The sequence below is a fragment of the Pygocentrus nattereri genome, chromosome 10, assembly GCF_015220715.1.
Source record: "Pygocentrus nattereri isolate fPygNat1 chromosome 10, fPygNat1.pri, whole genome shotgun sequence".
In the NCBI taxonomy this organism is placed as follows: domain Eukaryota; kingdom Metazoa; phylum Chordata; class Actinopteri; order Characiformes; family Serrasalmidae; genus Pygocentrus; species Pygocentrus nattereri.
In genome coordinates, this window is record NC_051220.1 from 8,686,945 (window position 1) to 8,704,386 (window position 17,442).

The 17,442-nt window shown below is 40.4% G+C and overlaps 1 protein-coding gene and 1 non-coding gene across 3 annotated transcripts in view; both read left to right on the forward strand.

Moving 5' to 3' along the window:
- The window catches only part of abch1 (ATP-binding cassette, sub-family H, member 1), a 37,234-nt gene extending 20,145 nt beyond the window's left edge, over positions 1-17,089 (forward strand). The window contains exons 8-20 of one of the 2 annotated variants that reach the window (XM_017704968.2): positions 560-734; positions 1,502-1,598; positions 2,486-2,654; positions 3,533-3,633; positions 6,484-6,554; positions 6,670-6,719; positions 8,014-8,070; positions 9,543-9,613; positions 9,739-9,827; positions 10,393-10,496; positions 12,085-12,244; positions 13,801-13,905; positions 15,374-17,089. In XM_017704968.2, the coding sequence (XP_017560457.1) occupies positions 560-734; positions 1,502-1,598; positions 2,486-2,654; positions 3,533-3,633; positions 6,484-6,554; positions 6,670-6,719; positions 8,014-8,070; positions 9,543-9,613; positions 9,739-9,827; positions 10,393-10,496; positions 12,085-12,244; positions 13,801-13,905; positions 15,374-15,480 (1,356 nt within the window). In that variant the 3' untranslated portion in view covers positions 15,481-17,089. Of the gene's footprint in view, positions 1-559; positions 735-1,501; positions 1,599-2,485; positions 2,655-3,532; positions 3,634-6,483; positions 6,555-6,669; positions 6,720-8,013; positions 8,071-9,542; positions 9,614-9,738; positions 9,828-10,392; positions 10,497-11,154; positions 11,295-12,084; positions 12,245-13,800; positions 13,906-15,373 lie in introns of those variants that run through there. The other variant, XM_017704969.2, reaches the window with a different exon arrangement.
- On the forward strand, positions 6,755-6,811 carry LOC119264202. The gene has a single exon (XR_005130863.1). It is a non-coding gene; the product is annotated as a U7 small nuclear RNA (small nuclear RNA).
- Positions 17,090-17,442: the final 353 nt, after the last annotated feature.

A 17,442-nucleotide genomic window follows, 5' to 3' on the forward strand; every position in this document is an offset into this window, starting at 1 on the left:
TGCAAACATCCAGCCATCATTATCCTGTGGGCAGCGTCCTGTGACCACTGATGAAGGACTAGAGGATGACCAACACATACTGGGCAGCAGCAGATCAGCTACTGTCTCTGACTTTACATCTGCGGGGTGGACCAACAAGGTAGGTGTGTCTAATAGAGTGGACAGTGAGTGGACACAGTGTTTAAAAACGTCAGCAGCACTGCTGTGTCTGATCCACTCATACCAGCACAACACACACTAACACACCACCACCTCATCAGGGTTACTGTAGTGCTAAGAATGACCCACCACCCAAATAATACTTGCTACCTGCTCTGTGGTGGTCCTGTGGGAGTCCTGACCACTGAAAAATAGGGTAACAAAGTAACAGATGGACTACAGTCTGTAATTGTAGAACTACAAAGTGCTCCTATATGGTCAGAGAAGCTGATAAAATGGATGCTGAGTGCCGAATGAAGGAGATGATTTTACTGTTATGACTGATCAATGTATAAGGTGGAGCTTATAAAGTGGAACCACATGGGCAAATTCTAAATATGTGTCTGTGTGCTTGCGGCAGACCCTGGAGAGTGCTTTTCTACAGCTATGTGAGGACTCTGACCAAATGGGGTCCAAGGACAGCCCTGAGGGTCCAGCCCACACTAACAGCCCATCTCCGGACAGCCTGAGGGACGAGAGCAGAGAACTCCTGGGGAAGAATCTTTCCAGAGCTACCGACATTCCTAAACTGAAAGGTACCACATTCTAGTGATGGATGTGGTTATATAAATATACATGTATATGCAAATGTGTTTACTTAACCAGGTATTCAAATAAGGCACTTATTGTGCTGAATGTATGCAGTAAACAGATCTTAAACCTTCTGTTTATGTTGTTTATTTGTAATGGTATAAAATATCTCCTCATCTGATGTCACTGTATGTCTAAAAGTATCCAGGATTGCATTGTAATGAGCAAATTCAGCTACTTTAAGGCCACCTATTGCTGATGGGCCAACACAGCTTGTATAATCTCCATAGAGGAGCACTGACTAATGAAGTGTGAGGCCTCACGTGAGCCTAAAGTCATAATGTTCAGTGCCAAGAGTGGTCTAAAGGGCCAGCATTGGCCAGTGGTGTAGTGGAACCGTGTTCTCTGGAGTGGTTGAGCTCCATCCAATACCTTTGGGATGACTTGGAGTGATCCAGAACTGACCATCCAACATCAATACCTGACCTCATTAATGCTCAAGTCCTCACAGCAATGTTCAACATCTAGTATAACATCTTCCCAGAAGTGTAGAGGCTGTTACCAGTGTAAAGGGGGACAAACTCACTATTAATGCTCTTCATTTCAAGCACTCGATGAGCAGGTCTACAGACTTTTGGATGTACAGTGTATATTCAGATACGGATAGTGTAAAATGTGGATATTTTAATAGTGAAGTGGTTAAAATGACCATCCTGACCACATTCACATGTATTACAAGCTAAAAACGATATTTGTATGTATTTGTATACAGCGGACTGGAAGGTGAAAGCACGACATGTCATCCCAAAATGGCGAAACATTGCTGCTTTGACGATCAAAACGATGGTGCGGATGAGGAGAAATCCAGGGTAATTTATTAATTGTGATTCATTATTCTACCTCTCTCTCTCTCTACCTCTTCTTTTCTCTGTATCTCTCTCTCTGTTTCACTCTCTCCCTTTTTCTTCCTTTCTCTTTCTCTGTCTCCCTCCCTATCTTCCTTTCTTTCGCTGTCTCTTTCTCCCCCTCTGTCTCTCTTTCCCTCTCTTTCTCTGTCTCCCTCTTCCTTTCCCTCTCTCTTATTCTCCTTCTCTCACTCTCTTTCTACCTTTATTCTCAGTGTATCTCTCTCTGTCTCTCTGTTCCTCTCTTTCCCTCTCTCCCTGTTGTTTTCCCTGTATCTCTTCTTCTTTTCTCTGTATATCTCTCTCTCTCCCTCTGTTCCTCTCTCTCTCTCTCTCTCTCTCTCTCTTTGTCTTTCTTTCTCTCTTTCTCTCTCTTTCCCTTACTATCCTTTCGCTGTCTCTTATTCTCCTTCTTTCTCTCTCTCTGTCTCTCTCTCTGCCTCTCTCTCTCACTCTCTCCCTGTTGCTGTCCCTCTCTCTCTCTCGCTCCACTCTTCCTTTCTCTGTCTCTCTGTTTTTCCCTCTCTACCTCTCTCTTTACCTCTGCTTGTTTTCCTTTCCCTCTCTCTCTCCCTCCCCCTCTTCCTTTCTGTCCCTCTCTCTCTCTCTCTCTCTCTCTCTCAGATTCAAATGGCTTTATTGTCATCAGCTCTATAGAAGCAATGCAGTGAAAAGGAATGAAAGGACTATTTATTAATGAGTGATGAGAGTGAAACATAAATAAATAAATATGAAGCATAAATAGATATGAATGATCTCTCTCTCTCTCTCTCTCTCTCTCTCTCTCTCTCTCTCTCTCTCCCCCTCTCTCGCTCTTTCTCTCTCGCTCTTTCTTCTCTCTCTTGCTCCAGTTCCCTGTGTTTCCAATTTCTCCTGCCTGTGATTCAGATCTGTCTGATGTGTTTGTGTATCGGAGGTGACCCAAAGGGGATTGAGGTCGCCGTGGTCAATAACGAAACGAGCTCCAGCGCTTACAGCCACTCTCTTCTCTCTTTCCTCGACAACACCAGCATCATCCAGGTACCTGCACAGACTCGGGGAACGATCTATCACAATCAACCAAGCATCGCAATACTGTGGCCTTGCGATTCTTTTGATATCAATATTGAGTCATGTTACAGTAACTGACCGTAAAGAAAACACTAACTACAAATGAAGATTTTTAAACATTTGCATTCATATCATTTGCATCCCTCATTTGTTCAAGTGTTTCTGTTATTATGGCCATTGTAGCTCATTAACACAACCTTTTGTCCATATTTGTCCCTGTAGTTTGTGTGTACAGTCTTGTGGAATTACAGTCCCACAATATTGTGCCTGGCAGATAAAAGATATTTCTATAATTAAATGCTATGTCTGTCTTTTTCACACAGTGCAGAGTCTCTCCCTCACTTCCTCTCTGTGCTGTTGTCTCTCTCCTTCGTCTCAGTAAAGCTTCTATTATGAAGAGTTTCACTTCTGTCTGGCCAACGGCAAGAACCGGCATCACAGCTCAGCAGCTATCAAGCAGTCATCAAAAGTGAACATTTTTTGGCAGCTGGGCTCAGACACTCTAAGAAACACGAGGCAGAAGAGGAAGTGAGAATGTTTTGCGCTTGATCTGTGTTAGTCATATCTCAGCTGATGCCCGATTGATTACTGTTATTACTAGTTATGATTACTGCCAACTGGACACGGGATACATGATTTAAATGCTACTAATGCAATCTGTGAAATAACAGAAACGCGTGAATAAATGAGAGCATATTTTTACTCACTGGCCGCTTTATTAGAAACACCTACCTTGTACTTCCACTCACTCACATGCCAGACTGAGGCAGCAAAGTGGAGCCAAATTACAACTGAAATGCACTATATCAGTTGTTGTACAGTAAGTAGTTGTAATTTCTCTCCTGCAGGTGAATATGTCTCATAATGAGGCTTTTGACAGGATCCGTAATGGAGAGTACTGGGGGGTCATAGAGTTCGGCCAGAACTTCACCAGCTACCTGACCAAGAGGTGAGCTCTGACATTTCAGACTCTTCATTATTCTGCAGATTGATTTCCTCCTTGGCCATCTTCCACATGTCACCAAGGTTATATATGTAATCTATATAAATATGTTCGTGTTTTTTCAGTTTTTGACATAAGTTGAAAGTGCATGTGGCCCTTCACACTTTTCGTGAAGGATGGACCAAAAGAAACAGCCCAAAATGACTTGGAAAAAACTCTGGTTCCATATATATATATATATATATATATATATATATATATATATATATATATATATATATATATATATATATATATATATAGAGAGAGAGAGAGAGAGAGAGAGAGAGATACACACACACACACACATACATATATATATCTATATATATATATATATATATATATATATATATATATATATGTATATATATATATATATATATATATATATATATATGGCTGAAATAAATTATAAACAGAGTTGAAGCTGTGAGGCTAACAATGGAAGCTGATATATCAGAAGTTAGCTTGCTGCAGGCCTAAATCATAACACATTCATAACTCAAACTGTGTGGATTGTATCATATCTCTAATGGACTTAATAATGTGGCTTTTACTGCTATAAGACACACCGTTGTCTATAAAAAAGGACTGAAGTGTGACGGCATGTGGAAGGCCGGATTTTGTCTGTAATGAATGTACGTCAGTTTGCTGTCTGAGCTTTGTCCCTATTGTCAGGAGTTTGTTGCTGCAACCATCTGTGGTCAGGTAGCATGATCTATCCTCCCTTCCATCACTCAGCAGAGTGCTAGGCAATATTATGAAACATAACAGAATTAGACGTTAGCACTCTCCTCCAAGCGTGTTGGGCTTATGTTTGTAAAGTTGTGCTGGAGCTTCCCACGTGGACATGGTAGCCTTCACCCTCCCAGTTCGGTTGCATCAAGTGATAGAAGGAAACCGAGCTAGTGGGCGGAACCCATACATTATAGAAAATCCTCTGAAATCCCCTAAAAAACAAAAAGATGTCAGTTAGCATTCTGCAGATCAGCTAAGCGCATATATTAATTGGCCGTGAGCGTCGTTGCAGACCGTGCTAGCTACTATAGTCAAACTGTTTGAATGCAGGGTGTTGGGACTGAATTGGTGGGGATTTATGTAATACCTGATATGTACCTGGAATTATGTTACAGTCAGATGGAGAGTGACGTGTTTTCCTGTCACGCTAAAAATATTCTGACAGGCGGGTGATGATGTGTATAGATGAGTGTAGAGAGAGAGAGAGGGGTGGGTTGGGAGAGGCTGCATAGCTTCTTGTTTTTTAGTAGATTTTAAGAGAGGAAAAGCAGGTTGATCTTGTCTCTCCCTCTTTTTAACTCTCTCTCTCATGACTCATAGCACTTTAAAGGAATAGTCCAGCAAAAAAATCTAATTCAGACAGCCCCCCCCCCCAACTACACCACAAATGCAGTCAATCAGCCATTGTAGCTTCAAGGCCAATTTTGCTGTAGCTTTGAGGCAAATGTTGCTAAGTAACCAAAGCTTGTAGAGAATAATAGAGAGAATCGTTGTGGGTACATAAGTGTAAATTGAGTGTGATTATCATCATGCTGATAAACAATATTCATATAAGTCAGCAGATCGGTTGGAGACTTAATTTTTTCAAATGTGTGTTTTGGCTTTTTTGTACCTTAATTTTCATTACTGCAGTGTCCACATATCTGTTTGTCGTTAACAGTAGTTTTAAGTACAGCTTATATTCAAAAGTTGTCACCTGTCAAGTGACACGTTTTATATTAAACCCCTTTCTGCATGGAACAAACTTAAATATGACATATTCTTGCAAACCGTTGGAACAAAAACTTGTATCTCTAAAATGAGAACTCTAATGTAAGTGAGTGGAACCAGAGTCATTTTAGCCTGTTTGATTTGGGCCATGCATCATGAAATTTACAAATAATGTAAAGTGGCAACAGTTATTTTCAAATTATGTAAATAAAATGAATAACAACAAAAAAGAAGATACAATTTATTGTTCAGACAGAATTGTTGTTTATTGGTTGAGTTGATGAAAAATGTAACTCTTTGGCTACAGCCACCAAAGGAGCAGCATTTGATGAAAAGAACACCTTACCAACTGTTAAACATGAGGTGAATTTATTGTGCTTTGGGGTTGTGTGGTAGCCAGTGACACAGAGGCCAAAGGGGATCTTACTACACACTCACTGAAAGGGTGCCCACACTTATGCACACACCATATTTTATGTACTTTTTCCCCACCAATATGTTAAATTCAGCAAATAAATAATAATACTGCATTACAGTTTGCAGCAACTTGCCAGATTTAGTTGTGTGTTCCATACTGAGGTGGTGTTAACTTCTTTCCACTTGTTTACACACTTAGAATTTGGTCAAAAATTTAATTCAAATTCATTCATTCAAAAGTTTTAGCACTCCCAGTGAATGATGCATTTTGTATTAAAACCATCTCTGCATGGAACAGACGTGTTTCTGCCAATTTTATTACTCAATTGATGCTTATTGGTTGAGTTTAACATATATAAAACAGATAAAACATAAAATGTGGTGTGCTATGGTCTGAGCAAACAAAAAACTATTGACAGAATGTTTGGAGAAACACAGCATTTGATGAAAAGAACACCTTGCCAACTGTTACACCTGGGGTGGATTTGTCATGCCTTGGGCTTGTGTGGGAGTCAGTGGCACAGGAGATGTTGGGGGATACACTTTAAGCTACACAGGCAGCCAGGCATCACTATTTGTAGATCCTAAAAAATGTTTTTTCAGGTTGGGTCCCAGTGTTTGTCATGTTTCCTGGGAATAATCTTTAATGGTGGATTTGTTTCTGGACAGAATGTTGCAGCCCAGGGTGTCGAGAGAGGTTGTTGAAGGAGGATCCGTCCACATCTGGCTGGACTTGACAAGTGAGTTCTGCTGATTTCTAATCAGAGTTATTGAAGGTTTGGGCATTTTGACTCTACACATTGCTCTACGTCATTCAACGAAAGTAATGAAATGTGTTTTATTTTCTCTTTTTAGATCGACAAATAGCAATAATGCTACAAAAGAAGCTCCATGAAGCATTTCAGGTATGGAAGCAGTGCCATATACCACACTGTTGGGAAAATGAGTATGTTTTTTAGTATTTGTCAAGCAGGTTTCTTCCAACAAAGAAGCCCCTAAAATTTTTGGGGCAGTCATGGACTGGAGGTGAGGGAACCAGCATTGTGACCAGAAGGTCGCCCTGAACCAACAGTACATGACTGAAGTGCCCTTGAGCAAGGCACCTAACCCCCTACTGCTCCCCGGACGCTGTGGATAGGGCTGCCCACTGCTCCGCGCAAGTGTGCTCACTGCGTGTGTGTTGAACAGCACATACACACTAATGAATGTGCAACAGGGAAATTTCACCTCCACATATGTGGTGTTTCACTGCACAGCTTATATATTAAATGATTGGGGGTTAGGTGTCTTGCTCAAGGACACCTCAGTTATGGACTGTCAGCCCTGGGTATTGAACCGGCAACCTTCCAGTCACAGGGCCAGATCCCTAACCTCCAGCCCACAACTGCCCCCTCAACTATGGTGCAACTATGTAAGCACTAGCCCTCATAAGGAGATCATGAGTTTGATCCCTGGTGATGCCACAGCCATCTGTATCTGGGAGTCCAAGAGATCATTATTGTCCGCTTTCTCTTTGGGTGGGTGGGTGGGTAGGTGGGTAGGTCCTCCCTCTTACCCCATGACTCCGCATGATGCTAGGCGTCTGTTAGCTAACCTAACAGAATTAGCAGTTAGTATTCTCCTCCAAGCGTGTTGAGCTGCCATTGCATTAGTCACAGTTTGCAAAGATGTAGCTGGATCTGCATGATTTCAGAGGCAGCATGGGTTAGCCTTTACCCTCCTAGCTTTAATAGTGTTGTGCCCAGCTAAGACAACTACATTGGGGAGAAAAAAATGACCAAAAAATCAAGATCTTCAAAATGAATGAATTACTGTTACTTTGAGTTGGAAATAGCGCTGCAGTCATATTTTCTGTTTCATATATATTTATAGAATTTGTGCTGAAAGAGAGTATATCACTGCTGTCAGAGCAAATCCTTGCATCTCCAAAATGGTAACTTTAAAGGAGAAGGAAAAAACATACTTTACGTTTAATGTACATCAGTGGAACCAGACTTTTTCCAGTGTCCAATTTCACAGTGTAAACACCAAGTGGCGACAAGTACTTTTAAATTATGGCAAAAACTGAAAAATGACCAGCGATATGCTGTATTTCTGTATCTCACTACCAACTATGTTGTAGTATTGCACTGTTATGTAGTATTAATCCATTGTAATTATGCACTGAGGGCTTATTCAGAGTGTCTGTATGTGTTTCAGGCGTTTGTTGAAAGCAAGATGGGCAGTCTGGCTTACCTGGTGGCTGTCCCTGTTAAGGTAAGCTTGTTTCACTTCTCTGTAAAGCTGTGCTGCACTGCCCTCTAGTGTTAAACAGATGGCATAACATTAAAAAAACAACAGCAACACTTTCACAGACATTGGTTTACATCAGGGGTGCGCAAACTATTTCTCTTAAGGGGGGCAAAGTATAATATTTGTAGCGGTCCAAGGGCCAAAAGAGGCAAATTCTTTAGCCTCGTGTTCACACATTGCTAGTATAGTTGTGCACTGTCCAAAAACAAAAATCTCTTTAATCTCATTACCCCACATTAAGTTAAGAATGTTTTTGGGCTCTCTTGTAAAGCTGCAATTTTGGAGATACTTTAAGTTTTTGGACAGCAATATCATCTTTGAAGCCCTAGAGAACCTAAATCTGTGTTTCCTTTCTATACTAATCTTGCTGGGCACATAATAGACATCAGCAAATTGTGTTCCGTGAATAACATTCCAATGACCAACAAATGGCAGAAGTATTTTGAAAAAAAATGACCATATTTCAATGTAAACAGGGCCGTCCTTATTAAGCAGTACCTCCAAAAATCTGATATGGTTAATCCCACTCACACAACTCTAACAAAACTACATTTCCCAGCAGTCTCTCTGTGTTAGGCTAACAACCAAGCGAAAACTAACCCAGTGAGCATAACTTGCAGGTCTGATTTTTAAGCTACACTTTAAAAAAAAAATACAGTTCTCCCAGGGCTTCTCTGTAGAAACATTAACACTTAAAGAACCCTTTGCGTGATTATGCATCATAAAATGGTTCTTCAGATTGATGGAGAATGTGCTGTAGACGGTTCTATGTAGAACCTTTTTGAAAAGGGTTCTATATAGCACCAAAAATAGTTCTTGTTACGATGTCAAGCCTATAACAATAGAAGAACCCTTTTCAATGCTATACAGAGCCATTTTCAAAGAGGTTCAGTATAGAACCATATAAAAGACAATTTATATCAATCTGAAAAAAATATTTAATTATGCGCAGAATCTTTTTAATCACACAAAGGGTTCTTTGCATGTTCAGGGTTCTGTATAGAACCATTTTTTGACCAAAGAATCCTTGAACTAAATACTCTAAAGGTTTCCTTACATATGAGACACACTCCAGCCTGCTGCATACAAATGTGTTACATCTACATTGCAATGACAGTTGAGTTGTGTGAAGAGTCTTTCCTTCTAATTTATAACATTACTGTATGTTTTGAGGGGGTAAATGTTTAGACAGCATTCTTTAAAAGAGCCCCCCCACCGCTTTGGGCAGCCTTGGCCCATGTCTTCTCTGGTTGTTTCTTAAGGTCACCCATCTGTAATGTACCCTTACTGGGTCAATTTTAAAGTTTTTGTTATATTCCATGATATTACATGTTATACATGTTATGTTTGGCACTTTTCATCATGATTGTCTTTCTTTCTGCCACTATTTCTACTCTCTGTCTGTCTGTTTGTATCCATTATCTGTTTTTGTGTAGTTTGAGGAGCCCATATACGGCAGTCAGAACACAGATTTCACTACGTTTGTGACCCCAGGGGCAGTCCTGAGGTACAATCTCCCACATTCACACTGTACAAGTCAGTGCCGGTTATGGTCAAATGCTGCCAGAATGTTAAAATGACTGATCTCTCTTTCTCTCCCTCTCTCCATTCCCCCTCCCTTCTGTCTTGCAGTATCACCTTTTACCTGGCGGTGGGACTGACCGCTCTGTCTTTTGTGTTGGAGCGAAAGGAGGGGCTGATGGACAGGTGCTGGGTGGCAGGTGAGAGGCTTAACCGGTCACATGACACGTCCACAATTAAGCTTTATAGCTGAAAATTCCTTCCTTACCCCAAATCTGGTGAACCAAGTCATGTTTACCGTCTCAAGTTAGCTTTAGTAGTTTTGCGCTGAAGCCACGGGGCTGATGTAGCTAGCACATATTATAAACAGAGACAAAATTCAAGCTTTAATGCAAGCTTTATTTTAGCTTCCATTATATAGCTACTTTAGCCTTGTAGCTGCAGTGCAAAGCCGAAGAATCAAAGTTCATACGTCAAACGTTCCTTGGTTAGATGACCACATTTAAAGGAAAGGAAGAATTGTGCAAATTAGATTTTTGGCCAGTCAGTTTAACTGAACTGAGACTGTAATGTGTGCTGGCTTGATCAACCAGTAGGGGGCGTTTGGGCTCTATGTTAGATTAGAGGTCAGATCACAGGCTCACTGAAGGTCTTCCTTAGTCTTTTTTCTGCTTCTTCTTATTGTTATTGTTGTTTTTTTTTTTATTGTTATTCTTACTATTTATTTATTTATTATTATTATTATTCTCTCTATCTTATTTGTAGGTGTGAGTTCTCTGGAAACCATGCTCGCTCATTTGTTCTCTCAGCTGCTGGTCATCAGTGTCCAGATCATTCTCCTCTTGCTCTTTATCCTCCTCGTTTTCAAAGTGAGTGTTTGAGTGTCCCTTGCACAGTCCATCCTTAAATAACAGTTTAGCATATGTTTTTATGATTCTATCTAGAACCTTTTTGAAAATGGTTCAGAACGTGGTTCTGTATAGAACCAGGAACACTCAAAAGATCCTTTGCATGATTAAAGGGTTCTTCAGATTGATGGAGAATGTGCTGTACCTTTTTGAAAAGGGTTCTACATAGCACTTCTATTGCGATGATCTCAAGCCTCTAACACTAGAAGATATACAATTGTATATGCAATGCAAAGAACCCTTTAATCATGCAAAGGATTCTTTGAGTGTTCTTGGTTCTATACAGAACCACTTTCTGAACCATTTGCAAAAAGGTTCTTTATAGAACCATATGCAGCACATTCTCCACCATTCCAAAGAACCATTTCACCATGCAAAGAACCATATAAGCATGAAATGGGTGTGTATAGGTTTCATGGTTCTAAATCGAACCAATGCCTTTACTAAAGAGCCCTTGAATTGTCCGCTAAAATGTCATGATCATGACAGGCCCAGGGCCCAGGCCTCTTTTGGTGCTTTAGAGCTGTTCAGAGTTCAGTGAACCGCGAGCTGTGAGGTGCATCCTTTATGAATACTTTACACAATGTGTCTCAAATTCACATCTCTCTCACTCTGTCAGTGTATCTGTGAGGCAGTCAATGAGCAGTCACACCATCTCCCTTCAGTACTGAGCAGAAAATTACAACACAAGCCTGCATTGTTGTTGGGGTGTTTGTGTGGGGGCTCAACATGAGAACACATTTGTACACCTATTTATCGGTGAGTATAAAAAATCACTGTAAAATTACAGTAATTTACTGTACTGTATTAGCAGTAATTAAGAATGAAATAACTCCACAATCACCCCCCACCTGCACCACAAGATTGCTGTGTTGTAGCTGTTGTCTGCTGTAGAACTGAACTAAAGTAATCTCTTGCATTTTTACATGGAAACTGTAAAGGTCATGCAACTAATTAGCCAGTAATTTACTGTAAATTTGCAGGTGAAAAAATGACCTATGAAATGAAAGTGACCTAAAACAAACTAATATACTTTCAATTCTATCAAAAACAGTATTGATGAACATTTATTCACCATGTTTTGCACTGTATGTGCACAGAAAAGCTGCACTGTGTAGGTTTTGGGGGTTTGGAGACCTCTGTGGTGGAAATGTGTAATTACACAAAGAACATTTTGTTATGTGGGTTCTGCTTCGGACTATTTCCACGAGGGGATGAGTCTGAGGGTTGATAGAGATTTGCAAAAGAACTGTTAAACCTTTGTAAACGACTTGACTCAGTAGAAACACACACACACATATATACACATGTATACACACACACCCACACACACACACACGCACACATACACACACACATTTCGCACCTGTTTTTACAGTCAGGAAATACTTGTAAAACATTTAACACTATGAGGCAAATGACTTTCTCTCTTTTTCCTTTCTCTTCAACTTTCTTCCTTGCTCTGTCTCACCCTTTATCTTCATCTCTCTCTCTCTCTCTCTCTCTCTCTCTCTCTCTCTCTCTCTCTCTCTCTCTCTCTCTCTCTCAGATTCCAAATGAGGGCTCTCTGGCTTTAGTGGTCACTCTGATCGTCCTGCAGGGAGTGACTGGAATCTCCTTTGGATTGGTCATCTCTTCGGCCATTGATGATGAACAGTCAGCCAATCAGGCAGCTCTGGGCATCTTCTACCCCAATCTCATCATCAGCGGTATGACCCCAATTCTCCCCCACGTTACAGTACATCACACCACATTACATTACATTATATTGTATTACATTATGTGTCAGACTGGCCGTGTATACGTATCACATGATACGTATCACATGATAAAGCTTCTCTCACTGAATGATACGGAGAGACATTAGTGTGGTATGAGCTGGGTTGGTCCACTGGGGTAAGCAGATGGACTGACAGAGTGATGAGACTGAGAGGAAGAACAGACGGAATATAGACAGTCATAGATGAGAGAGAGAGAGAAAGAAAGATGCACTAAATGCACGGTAATTACTGAGAGACAGAAGAAATTGGCTCAGAGGTTCTGACCTCAATTATCTACTCATAAACATACACACATCACAAAGTTACACACATTTTACATTTCTGTGGTTTTTGTTTGCTACTTGATCACCCCTTTAATCTTAATCTGTCTGTCTATCTCTCTATCTGTCTGTCTATCTCTCTATCTATCTGTCTATCTCTCTATCTGTCTATCTATCTATCTATCTCTGTCTGTCTATCTATCTATCTATCAATCTATCTCTATCTGTCTATCTATCTATCTATCTATCTATCTATCTATCTATCTATCTCTATCTGTCTATCTATCTATCTATCAATCTATCTCTATCTGTCTATCTATCTATCTATCTATCTCTATCTGTCTATCTATCTATCTATCTATCTGTCTATCTATCTCTCTATCTATCTATCTCTATCTGTCTATCTATCTATCTATCTATCTATCTATCTATCTATCTATCTATCTATCTATCTATCTCTATCTGTCTATCTATCTATCTATCTACCTATCTATCTACCTATCTATCTCTGTCTGTCTATCTATCTATATATCTATCTATCTATCTATCTTATCTATCTATCTATCTATCTCTATCTGTCTGTCTATCTATCTATTTATATATCTGTCTGTCTGTCTCTCTATCTATCTATCTATCTATCTATCTATCTATCTATCTATCTATCTATCTGTCTGTCTCTCTATCTGTCTATCTATGTGTCTGTCTGTCTATCTATCTATCTGTCTGTCTGTCTATCTCTCTATCTGTCTATCTATCTATCTCTGTCTGTCTGTCTGTCTGTCTCTCTATCTAACTATCTATCTATCTATCTATCTATCTATCTATCTATCTATCTATGTGTCTGTCTGTCTGTCTGTCTGTCTATCTATCTATCTATCTATGTGTCTGTCTGTCTATCTATCTATCTATCTATCTATCTATCTATGTGTCTGTCTCTCTATCTATCTATCTACCTATCTATCTATCTATGTGTCTGTCTCTCTATCGGTCTGTCTATCTATCTATCTATCTATCTATCTATCTATCTGTCTATCTATGTGTCTGTCTCTCTATCTGTCTCTCTATCTGTCTATCTCTCTGTCTGTCTGTCTGTCTGTCTGTCTGTCTGTCTATCTATCTATCTATCTATCTATCTATCTGTCTGTCTGTCTGTCCATCTCTCTCTCTCTCTCTCTCTCTCTCTCTCTCTCTCTCTCTCTCCTCTCTCTTTCTCTCTCTCTCTAGGTGTTATCTGGCCGGTGGAGTGTATTCCGTATCCTCTGAGGTATCTGAGTCTGGCTCTGCCTCAGACGTACGCCTCCGAGGCTCTACGCTGCATAATGTACAGAGGTGAATTACACCCACATACACACACAATGTCTGTCTGTCTGTGTGTCTGTCTGTATCAGGATGATTACTCAGGCTGGTATGACTCACCTGTATTATATTAGACTTTATTATTTTATACTAGATTATAGTTTTGCTTTTCTTTCCTATGGGCACAAACACACACACACACACACAGATATGACGCGCTCTCCTGCATCATGTTTAGTGGTAATCGTACACTGCCACACACACAAACACACACACGTTTTCCATGATGGTCTCATGTTGCAGCGGACAACACAGTCATCCAACACTCCCAGCAGCAACCATACATCCTCCCATCTCTCTCCTTCTGTCTCTCCCCTTTCTGCTGTCTGTCTCTCTCCCTATCTGTCATCTGTCTTTATCTCGCTCTCTTTGTGTCTCTCTCTCTCTCTCAATTATTCACAGTCTGTCAGTAGATCTGCATCTCAGATTAACCACATGAACCCCCCCCCAGAAAACAGAAAGCCGCTCATTTAAATCTGCCACCAGAGGAGTTATGGGCACCTGCCCACTGCCAGAATCTTTATCAATTTCAGCTTGAAGATCCAGAACTTTCTGTGATTTCTAGTGCTGTAAAAGATGCACAAGGCTTCCTTTGGTGTTGGATGCATGAGCTCATTCAAAGCACAGTTTGGATTGGAAAGAACTTACTATTGAATTGTTTATTCAAAGTAGCTGAAGTGGTGGTTTAAGACACATACTGAATAAAAATCAGATCCAGTTATTTATGTGTCTCAATTAAGCGCAACAGCATTTGCAAATTCACATTATTAACAGATGAAAGTATATAAAACAGCAGAAATAGGTACTTTTTGGATCTGTGTTAAAGAGTTAAAGGTACCCTTCAACCCCTTTTCATTCTTTGTGTCCTTCTGGACATGCAGGCAAAGCAGGCTTCTGTATAGAAAACACAATATACTGACTAAAGACGGCAAAATGCCTTATGACAGTAACACATACTGTTATTTATAAACATGAACAAAAGTACAGCAGCAGCTCTTCTGAAGTGTGAATTGGAGAGGAACCCTCATGGCCTTCAGAGAAAGCCTCATGGTTTCTGGGAGTGCTCTCCCAAAAATATCTGTTTCCCAGAATGTAATTGCTTCATCCTTCTACCGGTTTTTCTTTTTTTTCTCATATCACTCCATTTAGAGTGTGTCTGAAAACCTCCGTTTGGAGGACCATGAAGCCCTAACCCCCTCTATCTCAAAAAGAATCAGGACACCCTACCACTAGACGTGAACGTGCAAGATGGAGGGGTAGGGCTAAGTGGTTGGGGCGAGGGTTAAAATGGGATTGGGCCCAACAGTCATGGTTCAGTGACTTTGCCCATACTTGTTGGTGGCTATAAGCTTCTGTTACTTGTGAACAGCATTAGCCTCATTTCCTAGAACTGTTGCTTTAACAGAACCACACTATTGACTATTGTGCTGTTCTTCTTCAGGTTGGGGCCTTTCCCGGATGATGGTGTGGCGGGGATTCGCCGTGACTCTCGGCTGGAACACGTTCTTCCTCATCCTGGCCACCATCATCCTCAAGCTGAGAACGTGAAGGGGCCTCCGGGCAAGGAAGGCACTTCAGGTCAGGGAGAGAGGTGTCCAGCCAGACTGGATCTTTGTCTTCTTTTAGAATAGACACTGAGTGGATATCTCAAGTTCCTGCAAAGTGGATAAATGACTCCTTGGGCTACCAATCAGAATGCTCATCTCACTTCAACACAGACAGACGCATCAGAGTAGCCAATCAGGTCCTTTTTCCCAAGGACCAGAGCCACTAACCTCAGGGAACCCCTCAGCATTGAGACCTTCTCGCCAATCATCAGTATTCCAGCATGGAAAAAGTGTTATAACGCTGTGAACTCATTGCCATTCATTGTTTTGATACATTTGACACGGATGTCCTCGTTAGAAGAACATCTGCGGGATGATCTGAGGAGCAGATGGACAAAATCAACTGCACAACAGGATTTATTTGTTTCCTCTCAGAGGAAGTTGGGGTCACGGATCACTGGGGGCTGCTCTTTCAGATCTCACACTCCCACTTGTGGATCCATCTGTTTGTAAGTTCCCTCAGAGGCTCCTGGAAGTCACTTTTGGGATCCGATCTGGATGCTTTTGGCCTTTTTCAGTCTTTTGTATGAATGTAGAGATATCTATTGGAACTCTAAGCATTGTTATTCTGTCAAATGTAACCCTTAGATTTTGGAGAGGGGTATTTACTGCATGCTGGAACACGCAAAATGGAAGAGAGGGTGGCTCCAAATGGGTGAGGCATAACCAGACCCGGCGTTGAGGGTCAGCCAGTCATCATGTCCCACTAAACCCATAAATGAAGCAGTCAAAATGAAACTAAGCAGAAAACAAATCTGCTACAAAAAAATCGCTTATCAGAAAACAAACCCGAGCCCAATCTTGTGCATGAAAAATCAGCCCACAACCCTAAATTTTGTCGGGCAGCAGACCTGTAGTCTCTGTAATTGTAATTGTGCCTGGTAAACCAACAGTAGAGGGGATTAGCCAATGTGACTTCCATCTCCATTTTCTTTATTATTAATTTACAAAGTAGCTCAATAACTGATTGTGTCTTATATATAGTCATTCATTGATCATTTTTTTTTATATGTTAGTTTTACATTTTTAACAATGTTTTTTTCTGCCTTCCCCCTCATGCTGGACAAAGAGGGCGCTGTTTTGCCAATAACCAGAATGCCTATTCAAAAAGGTCCACCTCTTAAGGATTTCTGCTCATGTGACACTTTTTTTGGATGTCTTTTTTTATAGTTTACATCTAAGGGGAGGTCACGCTCCAGGGACCATGAACTGAAAAAATATATTTGTTCATTTATGTTTACATTGCATGATTAGCAGGCCCGGCCAAACCTGTGATCAGTATGTACTGAAAATCAGATATATGATTTTTTTAATTATGTAAATTGCTATTATGTTGTGCTGAAATGGAAGAAAAGCAATGCATGAATTCTGATGTTTACCAGGCCTGCTTATGCAAAGAAAGCCAGCATGGTGATATTTGGAAGGTTTGTGACAAATAGCACCAGCTGCAATCCGTACTGTACTCTAAGACTGTATGTTGCAGGAGAAATATTATTGCTGTCCTATCATAACCTGTGTTTTACTTAATTTGAAATATCCTGGTTGATAAATGCTTTCATTACTTCAACTTAAAGTGCTGTACAAAGATCAGAGACCACACGTCATTTATTTAATTTCCAGACAAATGACCATTAAGTACAAGAAAACATATTTAATACAAAAAACAGACGCCTCATCATCAGATTTATCTTTGTGGAGTGCAAAATATTCTTCTGCATATTGCATGCAGTTACATATTTCCACCAGAGAGGAAATCTCCAAAACTGACATAGGGCAGCTTTAGGGGCAACTTAGCAATTAACAACGCCTCAACAACTAAAAATAATGGCAGATGTGTTTGAGTGTTTTTTGTTTACTGTGCCTTGTTCCAGCTTCCATTCTTTTCAGGAGACTCACTTTCAGC